Genomic DNA, 14102 nt, shown 5'->3' on the forward strand with positions numbered 1-14102 from the left:
AACTTGTTTGCTGTAGTCAGTGATTAATGGAGACAGGAAGCACAGCTGAGCCACATTGTCTGTCCATCGGCATGACATCATCGGCAAATACTGGTTATCATGTTGTGCAGATGTCGGTGATGGGTCTGGAGCTGCCAGCACAGCTGATATCATGGAGGGTCTGATGGTCTCGGGGGGGTTTGGGTGGAACACGTTGAGGAATGCAACACAGAGGAGATGTTTGAGAGATTTCAAGAAATATGAAGTCTCATTCTGCTCGTCCAAACTCAGTTTACTTACAATTTTGATGTCAAATGTTGGACTCAGTGTCCCATGCTGCATCATTGCGTCTTGCACGAGAGAGCAGGTTTGTCTCGTACAACCGAGGAAGGAGTGTTGGTACATGTTTCTTGATAATGCCAAACTACATGACCTGCCTTCTTACTCATGTTCTCGGCTGATTCCTGAAGCTCTCAGCAGCTGCAGCCTTCGATCTCAAGGACTCGTCGTGTTTGTCCTTCCCTGAACTCGCTCTGTCTTTAGTGAAAGTGCTTCTAGTGTGTGAGCTCCATCGTCTGAGCTGCAGAGTCACCTTTAAACTTTAAACTTTGATTCATTCAACATCTTATGTTGAAAACATGTTTGTTGAAATGAAATAACCACATGAATGAAGCAACTCTTTGATAAAAATAAAAACAAAGTATGAAAAATAAATCAAATAAACTAGAACATTTAGATTTTACATTTTATAATACGAGGATAAAGGATATCAATATAATCACTATTTTTCTCCTGTTGACCATCCTTAGGCTCCGTGTCCAACTAGAGTTATTTTCTCGGCGTCAGCGTCTTTTTTCGTTGTTTTCAAAGGGTAGAGAGCGTTCGCCCCGAGCGCTTAAGTTGAAAATCGTTCAACTTTTCAGAAAGGCGCTGTTGACGTCATCGGCGGTCTTTTCCAAATGTTTGATATTCCCCGTATTTTAGCCTCCTACGGATCGTGTCTTGTACCCTCATACTTCTCGCTCCGTGTCTGATCAGGAAATAAACCAGCTGAAATATAAAACATGCAGTAAAAAAGTAATGGAGCAGTGTCGCTCATACAGCGGTCGTTATCAACAGACTGTTGTCATGGAGACAGGACGGACGAACAGCGCTTTTCTTCTCAGCGCTCAAACACTTCATGCAAACACTTCCGAGCGCACAGCCAGCAGGTGGACACGGGGCCCAACTTGTGCCGCTCAAACTCTGAGCTTTGAAATCTGTCCAGACTCTGTCTGAGGTGCTCCTCAACATTTCCACGTACTGATTTCCATCTCGGCCTCCTCTGTTGAGCTTTTCCAGCTCTGCACGTTGGCATCGATGTTACTGCACACGTGTTGGAGTGTAAAGAGACCTGATGAAGGCCCCGCCTCCCTCTGCTTCAGCTCCTGATCTTGAAGTGTTTCAAAAATCAAACCTCTCGTCATGTTGGAGGAATCACCTCATAGTGTTGAAGTCAGCTTTATGAAGGTCTCTGTCTCATCTCAGACTCAGTCATGTTCTTTAGTCCATCTTTGGACCTGGTCAAAGAAGACCTTTATCTCTGTAGCAGTCAGGGCCACAACTGTGGGAATATCACTGACACAGAGCCCGTGCTCTGCTCTGACGGATTTATGACATCATCAGTTAGGGGTGTGATTCTTTGAATATCTCTAAAGATAAATATATCTAAATATCTCTAAAGACTGTGATTTCTGTTGGTCTCTGAATTATAAAGTGAATCTCTCAGAAGAAGTTGAGGATATATTTGTATATTTTAATGCTACATAAAATCAAAAAAAGACCCAAGCTTTATAAAAAAGAACCTGCAGATCCTTGGCCATGTTTGAACTGAGAGAGAGAGAGAGCATCGTCTTAATTGCACAAAAACATTGGCAACTTCTCAATACTGAAAAAATTGAACACACACCGCTGAAATGTTAAAAACAGTCGGGTAGAAACTGTGAGACCGGGTTGGGTTTGTGTGTGTGTCTCTTCCTCTCAGCTGCAGAAGGTCAAGCCTCTCTGACCTCTGACCTCTGCTCTATGACCCCTGAACTCAGTGATGGCTGACCTCCTCTCTGATACTAAAGACGTCTCTCACTGCACGGCTGGAGAATTTAGAGTGTGTGTTTGTTGTTGTGTGTAAATTAACTCATCACACTGGGACCTGGTACTGATCCTAGCTAACAGGTCATCAGACTGGGACCTGGTACTGATCCTAGTTAACAGGTTTTTAAACTGGGACCTGGTACTGGTCCTAGCTAACAGGTCATCAAACTGGGCCCTGGTACTGATCCTAGCTAACAGGTCATCAGACTGGGACCTGGTACTGGTCCTAGCTAACAGGTCATCAGACTGGGACCTGGTACTGATCCTAGCTAACAGGTCATCAGACTGGGACCTGGTACTGATCCTAGCTAACAGGTTTTTAAACTGGGACCTGGTACTGATCCTAGCTAACAGGTTTTTAAACTGGGACCTGGTACTGGTCCGAGCTGATCTCAGGAGGCAGTTTGAGTTCAAAAAGGGGCCAGAAGTGAAAAATGTGACTTTGCACATTTGTCATTAACAACAAAAGTGGAGCCTTGTACAGATGGGTTCTGCAGGTTTTGATTCCTGAAGGTTCTGCAGAGACTCTTTATTTCATGCTCTCTGTGTCGGCACATTTAAAGGTTTCTGATCTCCTCTGATCTCCATTTGACAGTAAATCTCTTCCAGTCAAATCAGCTGATGACATTAATAATTACATCTGTTTTACTCGGTATGCCAACATTTCCAGTCCACAGGTGCATTGTGGGTGTTTTTACTGGAGTTTTATTGTACGTTTTATGAATGCACATTCTTCAGCACGTCCACCTGTGCCCTCTGGACTTTTCCACTGAGCTGTAAAACGCTGCGTCTGCTTTCTTTTTCCACTTCCTAACCTCAGAAACACACAGCGCTAACACACGTCTGGACAGCTCAGGTCTGTTCTGGGCTCGGTCCAGACTAACCCTTGTTTGTGGATCAAAAGGGGAAAGTTGTGGACGTTCAGAACAGAGTGGTTTATGTTCAGGCAGCTTTAGGACAAAACTTTTCCCTGACCGGAGCAGATTTCTGTCTTTTTTTACTCTCAATTACAATCAGTGTTTGAAAAACGGACACATGGAATCCAGACGAAGATGCATAAACAAGTTCCTGTCATGTATTGCTGACCAGGATTTCCGTCAGATTTCCGTCGTCTTGAAGGAAGGACTGATGTAATGGCGTTTCAGCGGAGACACTGTGATGTCACAGAGCTCAGCGTCTCTAACCTCCTGTTAAACATTCAGTAAAAGTCCTCCAGGTTATAGCAGCCTCATGTGCACTGTAAAACATTCAGCAAACGTTAGAAGGAGTTTCCATTGGGCCTGCAGGAGCAGCGTGTCGTGCCCACGTGTCGTACCATCCTGTAACATCTTTACAGAGCTGCGTGTCTCGAGAGGGGTGTCCTGACATGATCTTTAAGTGTAAGAGTTTGTTCTCTGTGCAGGAGACGTGTTTCTGCACAGCCTCCACATCTGTTCTGCATTGATCAGACTGAACGGGTACAGTCAGAGTAGAGAGTGTGGGAATCTGCTGAGTTTTTGATGAGCAGCATCAGGAGAAGCATCAGGCTCATAGAAAACACAACAGCACGCACATCCCAACCAATAAGTACAAGATGCTGGACAGAAATACAAAAGCAAAAGGATGAGAGAAGCAGAGTGTACATTCCTGCAGATATTATTCAGAGCAGATTGAGACGTACCGTTACACTGTGTCAGCGAGCGTCATATATCACGTCACAGCGCGTATGATCGCACACTGCATCCGTTAAATATGTCATTCTTTGCTTCGTTCATTTCACTTTCCCCTTGTAAACATTGTAACTTGTGGTGCTTTTATTTTGAAGGTGGACAACCTGAAGTGTGGTGCTTTTATTTTGAAGGTGGACAAACTGAAGTGTGGTGCTTTTATTTTGAAGGTGGACAAACTGAAGTGTGGTGCTTTTATTTTGAAGGTGGACAACCTGAAGTGTGGTGCTTTTATTTTGAAGGTGGACAACCTGAAGTGTGGTGCTTTTATTTTGAAGGTGGACAAACTGAAGTGTGGTGCTTTTATTTTGAAGGTGGACAACCTGAAGTGTGGTGCTTTTATTTTGAAGGTGGACAAACTGAAGTGTGGTGCTTTGTATTGAGGAGCCGTTGACTCAAATCTCAACACTCTGATGCTCGTCAATAAACGGCTCGCTGTGAGCTGAATAAAGTTTTTCTCCTGTGTTGTTGACACAGGTCAAAGGTCAACATTTTAGACACTGATGTGGAAAACATTTTTTTCCTGTTATCTCCCCTTTGCGAGTGTCAGTGCCTTGTAAAGCGTCCTCGTTCCTCGTTCCTCGTCTGTCTACACGAGAGGAGTGCGCCAGAGCGCACCAACCCAAACTCCTATGTGCTGCTGCTGTGTGTGTGTGTGTGTGTGTGTGTGTGTGTGTGTGTGTGTGTGTGTGTGTGTGTGTGTGTGTGTGTGTGTGTGTGTGTGTGTGTGTGTGTGTGTGTGTGTGTGTGTGTGTGTGTGTGTGTGTGTGTGTGTGTGTGTGTGTGTGTGTGTGTGTGTGTGTGTGTGTGTGTGTGTGTGTGTGTGTGTGTGTGTGTGTGTGTGTGTGTGTGTGTGTGTGTGTGTGTGTGTGTGTGTGTGTGTGTGTGTGTGTGTCACATTTTGTAAAGGGAGGGAGTTTGTTTTCTGCATGTGTTTGTGATTCCTGCACTCACACAGCGGCGGGTTTTCCTCACCGCCACATGCGGCACTAAACACACGAGTTATATAACAGCAGCATTTATCATCAGCGGTTGTTAAATTCACCAGAAACCACAATGAGCAGTTATCCCTCTGTCTGTGTTTTACAACTCGTTGTTAAAGACTCAGAGAAACGTGTGTGTGTTTCACCACAAATTACTACTGTAAACTTCAGAGAGAGGATTAGTGTCCTTGTTTAGGGAGAAGTTCAGCAGCCAGCATCGTGCTGCTTTAGAGATAAATGTGTGCAAAGCTTCGGGTGCTGCGTGCTGATTATTACTCGTTACCGTCTATGAAACCAAACAGAGTTAAACTGTGACCGTTACTGACGGAGCAGAGAGCAGGCGGCCCGGTTTGAAGGCCCTGACACACCAAGGAGATCGTCGCCCGTCAGTCCTAGATGGACCGTTGGTGGACTGTGGTGTGTCCAGCTCCGTCGCTACGATTACAAATTAACGCCCCCCTGCTGGCATGGACAGTCCTCTCACTGCAGAACATACGTAGTGGTTGGCCGTCGGCTGTAATCTTTGCGGTGTGTTCAAGTGCAACTTTTTGACAAAAGGTAATGTGAGGCGACGCCACAGTCGGCCTCATCACCACTAGTTCTTTGCTGTCTACTTGGTGCTGCAGAGGATCATGCATTTGATTTCCATTAGTGAGGCCAGATTGAAGTTTCAGCTCCGATACCAATCCCTGGACTTTGAGACCGGATCAAGCTTTTTGAGTCTGTATCGGTCCGATATCCAACGCCAGGATCTGATCGGTGCATCCCGAGAAATGATTACCATAGAAGATGGTTCCTGTTCTGCGTCTTCAGGAGGTTTTTTAGGAAAGATTTCAGGTTTGAATTAAAGTGTGTTTGTAAAATTCTCTCAGCTGCTTAGAAATCTCATCGTTCTTTTTAAAACAAAGTCACTTTCCTGCTCCAAACAGTGATGTGTTCGAGACAAATGATGTGGGAAACTGTGTGTAACGTGTGTGTGTGTGTGTGTGTGTGTGTGTGCTGTAAACACCACATCAGACACGGGTGTGCGTGCCTGTGTGTGTGTGTGTGTGTGTGTGTGTGTGTGTGTGTGTGCTCAGGGTCAGACCGAGTCTCTGGCTCGCTCTGTAGAAACATTATTTCACAGTAATTAAGACAGATTGTAGGAAAGTCTGCGAGTCAGCTCATGTTTTCCAGATTCTTCTGAAGCTCCTTTAAAAAGACGCCAGAAGTCAGATATGGAATTTTCCTCTTGTTAAATAATTATCACTTTCTTATTCTTAAAAAAAACTTTATTTACTAAAGTCTGAAGATAAAGAAAGACACGTCTGAGCTTCATGAAAAACCTCAACTTTCTCCTTTCTTCCGATTATCCACCTCTCCATGAGTCAGCATTTCTTGTGTGTGTGTGTGTGTGTGTGTGTGTGTGTGTGTGTGTGTGTGTGTGTGTGTGTGTGTGTGTGTGTGTGTGTGTGTGTGTGTGTGTGTGTGTGTGTGTGTGTGTGTGTGTGTGTGTGTGTGTGTGTGTGTGTGTGTGTGTGTGTGTGTGTGTGTGTGTGTGTGTGTGTGTGTGTGTGTGTGTGTGTGTGTGTGTGTGTGTGTGTGTGTGTGTGTGTGTGTTTTCAGAGGTCGAATTTAGCGAGTGACTCGTTGACCCTGTGTTGTGTTTCTGTGTTTCAGGGATCTACTTGCTGGACATGATCTACATCGACTCGGCCTATCCGGCGTCAGACAGCATCATAGAGACGGAGCAGCGGACCAATCAGATGAACAACCTGCTGAGAGTCATCTCTGACCTGCAGGTGTCCTGCAAATATGGTGAGACAACAAACACCTTTGTTATGACTCAGCGAACGGGGATAAAGCTAAAGGTCAATATGACTGTTAACAGATAAAAGGCTTTGTTGACTATCAAATAAATCACAATCCATTATTCAAAGTGTTGGCAATGACGTCACTCACAGAAAGTTAAACAGAGTTTTGCTTACCTTAAAGGACCAGTATGTAGCTCTGACACCTAGTGTTTAAAATGGGTACTGCAGTCTAAATTCTAAACATCATAGAGAGCTGTCTACCCCCCTCCCCCCTCCTCTCTAGAGTCGATGCTCACACAGGTCACCATGTGGTGGACACTGAAGCTTCAGTGTTTATCCAGCTCTGCATCGGTCTGTAAACCTTTCTGTGTTCTAACCTCTCTCCATTTTTCAAAAACATCTCCAATATTGATCCTAGTTTGAGCACGTTTCTGCTCGTGGAGCTTATTAGAAACATGCAGAGGCTTTTTAGGTCGGGTACAATCACTTCTATCTGAACCACTTCTCTTGCCCGCTTCCATCACTGCAACACCTGTTGGTTTGACCTGATAACTGCTCTCATATCTGGCAAACCGAGGGGTGTCCAAAACGGCCGTGTGGGGGTGGGTGTATACCACGATGTGAAAGTCTGCAGAGGAGAAATTTGGGTATAAAAGTATTGAACCTGGACCTTTTTTTCCCCCCCCCGTGTCTCCTCAGATTACCTGGTGACCCTCCCTCATGTTCAGAAGTATCTGCTGTCAGTCCGGTACATTGAGGAGCTGCAGAAGTTTGTAGAAGACGACAACTTCAAGTAAGTTTCACATTCACACCAACACTACGAGTGGATGAAGCTCCACCTTATGTCCAGACGACACAGACATGCTCTTAAACTCGAAGCTGCTCTCTCCTCTGACTCGTGGAAACATGGAGGCGGGCGTGAAGATGTCGGGGGTTCAGTGAGACGAAGCAGTGTGAAACGACAGACAGCTGCTTTGATTTTCTCCTCGGAGACTGAAGATAAAACATCCCGCGGCTCTGATGACTTTCTCAGAAGGACACTCTAAAGCACTTTTCACAAATGCACTTTTGAGGCAGGCCTATTCACAGGTGCACCTCACAGCGGGCGACGTGAAGAGGGGGGGAGGGGGGGTTAGGAGGCGGGACGTAATGGGAAAAGAGCAACGCAGGAGTCTGACGCTATGATGAGAATATCCGCCTTGATATCAATGCTTAGTGTCGTCCAACATATTAACAATATCAGCAAAAAAAATAGAGAAAAACAGAAAACAAAGAGGAGGAGTTTGATGACGTGCACAGAGATCGTAGCGGTGGTGTGCAGACAGTCTATAGATGGCGCTGGTTGCAGGATATAAATGCCCCATCACCCCCTCCAACTCGCTCGCTTGCAGTGAATATTTCCACTCAGCTTCACACAGAACATTTAGCTAGGGGGCTGGCAGGAAAATCTCAGTGTAAGAGTCAGTGTGTAAAATGTAGCTGCTCGCATTAACACATGAAGCTCGCCCTGTTTTCAGGAGTTCTGTGCAGGTGTGAAAGAATAATTTTACTCTTGTTTTCCTGTCACCTCTGAAGTTAGCAAAGCTCTAACAGCTTCAGAGTTGCAGTTTGCTCGAGGTTTTGTTAAACTCTGCAAAAAGAAGATCTAATTATCATTTCACTGCCCAGGGACTACAGATGTAAATTAGCTTCTAGCCAACTCTGGTACAGCTAATTGGCTGTACACTGTCCCTGTCAAAATAAACAAATAAATACAAATCATGATTTCAGAGCGCTGGTGACACAGTGGTTAGTGCGCGCGCCCCATGTAAGGAGGCTGTAGTCTTTCAAGCAGGAGGCCTGGGTTCAAATCCAGCCTGTGGCTCCTTTCCTGCATGTCATTCCTCTCTCTCTCTCTCTCTCTCTCTCTCTCTCTCTCAGGCCCAAAAATAAATCTGTTAATTTGCTTTTCATCTTTTGTCCTTGCCTGTCTTCTTTATTTTTGCTAACAAGGTAATCCCACAAATGATCAAACTCACAAATGAGGGACTCAGAGATTGTAAAAAGATTATAGAAAAGTTAAAATCTCAGTTTTAATAAAGATGGATTAGGGCAGCGGAGGTTTCTAACTCATATTACATAAGTTTTTAAATGACTAAAGTGTGTGTGCTAGATGACACACACACACACACACACACACACACACAGAGTTGAAGTAATGACGGTGGTGATGAGACAGAAACCAGACTGCACAGGTCGTGAGAGACACAAAGTTTGCTCGACTCTCCTCCTCCGTCTTCCTTCAGTCGTTCTCTCATTAATGAGCTTTACCCCCCCCCACCGCCACCCGCACCCTCAGAGTCAATAAATACTTTCCTAATGTGCTGCTGAGAGGCAGGATCGCACTCCCCAACTACCACATTTATGAGACTGTTCCATGTGCTGGTTGTCCAAACTGAGCGCGAGCAGACAGGAGGACAAACTGAGCACGTGCAGACAATAGACTGAATAATAAAATGGACAGCAGACCTCTCACAGGGAGTGAAGCCAAAGATTTTAAAGCTCCCCCTGCTGACACAGGTCCTTTCAGTTTATTTTTATATTTTTATATCATAAAACACGCAGCCATAAGTCAACAGAAACTTTGTAACAAAATAAAACGGGGGTGCCATAATCAGTCACTCATCAAAACTCTCATGAAGTAGCTCACAGTCCAAACATTTTCCTCCTTGCACACCTGCCCCCCTCAGCAAATCAGGTCGGTGGTAGCAGGAAGTCCCGCCCCCTCTCTTGCTTGACAGCGATGCAATGCAACCTATCAGGGACGGTGTTGCCATAACAAAGAAAATGTGGCTTTAAGACAAAGTATACAGAATTTGACAAGCCAAGCTGTTGAGTCCTGCAGGAAATCTGGTCTAAATGTTCTTTGTGTGTGTTAAAGATCTTAAATGTGATACTGGAGGTGTGCAGTAACCCTGCAGGGAGTGTTTGATGTAAATATATTTGTCTGTTAAATCTGAAATCACTGATGGAAACGTGTCTGTGTTTCAGGATTTCTCTGAAGATTGAACCTGGAAACAGCTCCCCTCGCATCGCTTCCTCCAAAGAAGACCTGGCAGGTAAAGCACGCCTTAAGCGCCTTTATATGTATAAATACGTGTTTGGCCCGTCTCCACTCATTTAGGGGAGTGGAGCTGATAGATTTTTACTTTGGTCAATGTGTTCTTCTACTGGCTCCTCTGGGCTCCATCAGTCCATGTGGTTCTGTGATTCTGTGATTACCGTGGGAACCTCTTTGACTCGGGACTCCAGCAGTCCGGCGTTGCTGCTCCAATCTGCGCTCTGAAAACGCAGTTTGGGTGTTGATGAATGACAGAGCTCGTAGCTGTAACAAACACATATCTGCTGGAAGTTTGGGGTTAAAATCTTCTTTTCTGATGAAGAATTTGTAGTTGTGTTTTCAATTCTTGATCATCTGTTGAAAGAATGAAATCCAGCCGGCCTTGTGGTTGAGTCATTGAAACCAGCGAAGGTCTGTGATGACTAGAAGCATGTGTTTCAGAATTTAGAGGGAAACAGAATGATGAACGCTCACTAACAGCTCTGTGCAGGTTCAGTTAGTCACATCAGGTCGGTGTAGTGACAGCTGATGGATTCTTTGATTAGTTTGGAAACGAAAGCAGCAGCAGAGAGCTAACAGGCCGTCCTGAAAGAACTACACTAACAACCAAACCCAAACATCTACCTCCTGTTTCTCCTCCATCCTCCTCACCTGTCTGTGAGCTGTGATGTCATCGTGCAGGTGAGGAGGAAGAATGATGTTTAGACAGCTCAGAGCAGATTGAAGAGGTTCACTAGGACATGTTGGACTTTCCTCTATTTTTCTTCTTGTGTAGTGTTGATACTCTGGAGGGCTTTATTTGAGGAGGGGGGTGTGATGAGGTGATGTAATGCAGCAGGGACAGCCTGAGATCTGGATGTGGGTCAGGGTGATAACGAGAGAAGCCCACCGAGCCAAATTGGAGACGGGACGAAGCTCTGCAGCTGTGAAAGAGCGAGCTGAGAGGACGTGTGGTCACACTAAGAACACAACGACTTACAGATGAAGTCATGTGGGAGAGATATGCTGCTAAGTTATCACAATAATCAAACCAGAGATACATTTAAAAAAACATGTTTTTTAAATTAGTATAACAAGCAGAGAGTAGTGTTTACAACAAATCCAAGATGGCCGCCAAAGCAACAGAGTCAGTCACTCAGGTCGTTTTCGCTCCTAACCGGTTTGATTCGGTGAAAACTAATTAGAGTCAGTTTACCAAAATTGTCTGTAGGTGTGAATGTGTGGCTGGTTTTCTGTGATTGACAGGCGATCAGTCCAGGGTGTAACCCCGCCTCTCGACCAATGACAGCTGTGATTGGTTCCAGCCCCCCTGCGATCCCTTAGGGGAAAAGCAGGGATATATAATGGATGGAAGGTTTCCAAGGATTTTAATCTGCAGCATTTTGTCATGTAAGAAGTTTGGAAACAACATCGGTAATAATCTGGAAATCTTGCCGTCTTGTTTTTAGAAATAAATGGTCTTTCATTATTCTTCTAGTTTAAAGATCCGTGGTTAAAGTGAACTAAAGCGTCCCGTGGGTTGAGTTAACGATGCAGCTAATAGCCGTCTTTCCTCTGGGACCGAACGCGTCCATGAGTTTCCATACAGTCATGTCTGCAGCCTGGACCTCCACAGGCTGGGATCTGTTTGTAACAATCGCCATGGTAACGGCTGTTCTCTCTCTCTCTCTCTCTCTCTCGCTCTCTCTCTCTCTCTCTCTCTGTCCATGTGTGTCTGCTACACATTAGTTAGTGTTCTCGTTCTCTCTGGTGTTTGTGTGTGCTGACCTGCTGATCGCTGCACAAAAAGAAGGAAAAGTTCTGATTTCACTTACAGACTCGTCTGTCAGTGCCAGCAGTGTTACACTCTGCAGTCTCTCTAATACACACAACCTGAGCGAGTCACGGACAGACGAGGCATGTGTCTGTACTGTTGCAGAGAGATGATCGTTCCTCAGGGGAACGATTGGTTTCTGTCTTTATGAAGACTTGTTTGATCATTACGACACAACAGCCTGTCGGAGAAGTTTTCTAATCTCAGCGTTTCTTTTCTGATGTAAAAAAAAAAGAAAAACATCCTGTTAAAGGAGATTAGATTCGTGAACATGAGCACGAATCATGAAAGAATGAATTTTATAAGAACTGGAGTGAGCTTAAATAAAGAGCATCAAAGGCTTGTAGATCTGAACTATTTCGGCAATTAAAGAGTAAAATGCTGAGGATAAAATGGGTTAAATGTGCAGAAAAGTTGAGGTGATTGGAATAAATTTGAAGACCACGTAGAGTTTGCAAGTTCTAGTTGGAATTATATGGGGGAAAAAAAGTGCAGTTCCTCGAGTGTCCACTAGAGGCTGGCTGCAGAAGCACAGGAAGTCACATACACACCCATTCTAAAAAGTCTGTTTTTACAGCAGAGATGAACATGTTTACAGTCTGGTTCAAAAAAACAAACAGGTCTGATTAGCTCATGTCTCGATCGACACACACTGTACGGGGGGTGAATGTTTTGATGACTCATCAGTTTTGATTTGATGAAGGATAAGAGTTATTCACAATAAGGCGTGTAGCTGACCTGATTGACAGGTCTGATTAGCTCATGTCTTTTCTACAGCTAAAAAAAAAAACCCTCCAACAGAAGACGTCAGTTTGTCATTATGACCAAATTTTGCATCATATGTAGGATGACTGTACGTTCCATTCTCGAGCTCTCGAGTCCCCAAAAATATCTCTAAAACACTAATATGTCCCGTTTGAACCAAAACATTACAACATGCTAACATCACTGCTGTGTCTCTGTGTCAATCAAAGTCTGTTTTAACCGACAGAGAAACATCACTAACGCACCACGAGTCAAAGGTCAACACGGATTGGTCTGTACGCGTGTCAATCAATCTCAGGGTTGCAGCTGTTATGTTAGCAAGGATCCAGAAAAAAGGGAACAATGTCAGGAGTAAGTGTCCGATTGGACACACAGGTACTGACAGGAAGTGAACAGAGGCAAAGCACAACATTGACGGCAGTTCTTGAGAGCTCTAATCAGTATAGAAACCATCTTATAAGTCGTCGTTATCAAACAAATGACACATCGTCATTACCATCATCATCATCATCAATAATATGGAGACCATCATCATTAAGTTAGAAGGTGTTCATAAAGAGCTGGGTCTTTAGCTTTTTCTAAAAGGTGCAGAGGGACTCTGCAGATCGAATGGAGTTTGGAAGTTCATTCCACCACCGGGGGGCGACAGAGGAGAAGAGTCTAGTCAGAGGGTGCGTTCGAATTGTCCCTCCTATCTCCTTTCACTATCCACTTTACCTTAACCCCAGAAGCATTTAAGTGGCGGCCACGATAAGAGTCATTCGAATTCTCTAAAAGTTAAGGAAAGGTGGGTCAATGCTTCCTTTATGACCCCCATTAGCATAGGATACACTGGACCATCCTTTAAGAAAGGAGATGAGATATGACGCCCCACAATTCTTTGCGGCCGCAACATTTAAAGCGAGTCGCGCATCCGACCGTTCACGAACATTAACGATGATCGTAAAGTGACACAGATCATGTAAGAGATAAAAGGTAAGAGACATTTTTATCAGATGATGTTTTATTCAACATATTTCATTCACTTAAGAATGCTTTGTGCAGTTGTACATTTGTATGCTTAAAATATTATATGTAGGCTATATCTTACATAAATGTAACAATTAATATCATACAATCATATTTATGTTGATGTTGATTTCTGAGTGGACAGGAAGCTGCTGGTTTCACTTTTGTTACTTGTAGCCTGGTAGTCTATATTGCTTTTATTTCAATCCCAACCTTATTATTTCACTGGTAAGAAGGCACAGGGGAAAGTTTTTTAGATGCGTTTTTTGTAGTCCATTTTCTGAACATTGTAGTTTCACCGTGGCAGACCCACGTCATTAACCTCCGCCAGCCCGTCGCATTTAATGACGTGGCCTAGTGGAAATGTGGTCGGATTGTCAGAGCAACGAGATCGCCTTTCCCTAAGTCCTTTATGAATTCTCCTAACATCTTTCCTTGACCTCATGACGTTTCCCCGGGGTTAAGGTAAAGTGGATAGTGAAAGGAGATAGGAGGGACAATTCGAACGCACCCAGAGACTTAGGACCCTGTTGTGAAGGTTGGATCAGACACCTTTCATTGGCAGAGCGTAGTGGGCGGGAGGGAGTGTAGACCTGGATCAGAGAGTTAAGCAAACGCCGCCTGCTCAGAAGGAAACCTTTACCTCCCACCTTGTGTGACCAGTGCATACCGATCTGTGGATCGATACATGGTCAAATTTGAGGTCAAAAAGTGTGGTCTTTGGTTTTTTTTGCTTTAATACAGTGTATAGCTTCTGTACAGTTTATTTTAATTTACTTAGCTGTTACTACATCTCATTTATTTATTTATTTATTTTATTTGTAC

General features: G+C 44.3%; 2 protein-coding genes and 1 long non-coding RNA gene across 5 annotated transcripts in view; 2 read left to right on the forward strand and 1 right to left on the reverse strand.

Moving 5' to 3' along the window:
- Positions 1-14102, reverse strand: part of dennd1a (DENN/MADD domain containing 1A) — a 168485-nt gene that overhangs the window by 74064 nt on the left and 80319 nt on the right. The window lies entirely within an intron of this gene.
- Positions 1-14102, forward strand: part of LOC132992217 (ras-specific guanine nucleotide-releasing factor RalGPS1-like) — a 68590-nt gene that overhangs the window by 38432 nt on the left and 16056 nt on the right. The window contains exons 9-11 of the mRNA XM_061061407.1: positions 6458-6595; positions 7291-7384; positions 9622-9689. Coding sequence (XP_060917390.1) covers positions 6458-6595; positions 7291-7384; positions 9622-9689 — 300 coding nt within the window. The remainder of the gene's footprint in view (positions 1-6457; positions 6596-7290; positions 7385-9621; positions 9690-14102) is intronic.
- LOC132992231 (uncharacterized) overlaps positions 1-14102 on the forward strand; it is a 154236-nt gene that overhangs the window by 32026 nt on the left and 108108 nt on the right. The gene's annotated exons all lie outside the window — the stretch shown is intronic.

Source organism: Labrus mixtus, chromosome 17 (genome assembly GCF_963584025.1).
Source record: "Labrus mixtus chromosome 17, fLabMix1.1, whole genome shotgun sequence".
NCBI classification, from domain to species: domain Eukaryota; kingdom Metazoa; phylum Chordata; class Actinopteri; order Labriformes; family Labridae; genus Labrus; species Labrus mixtus.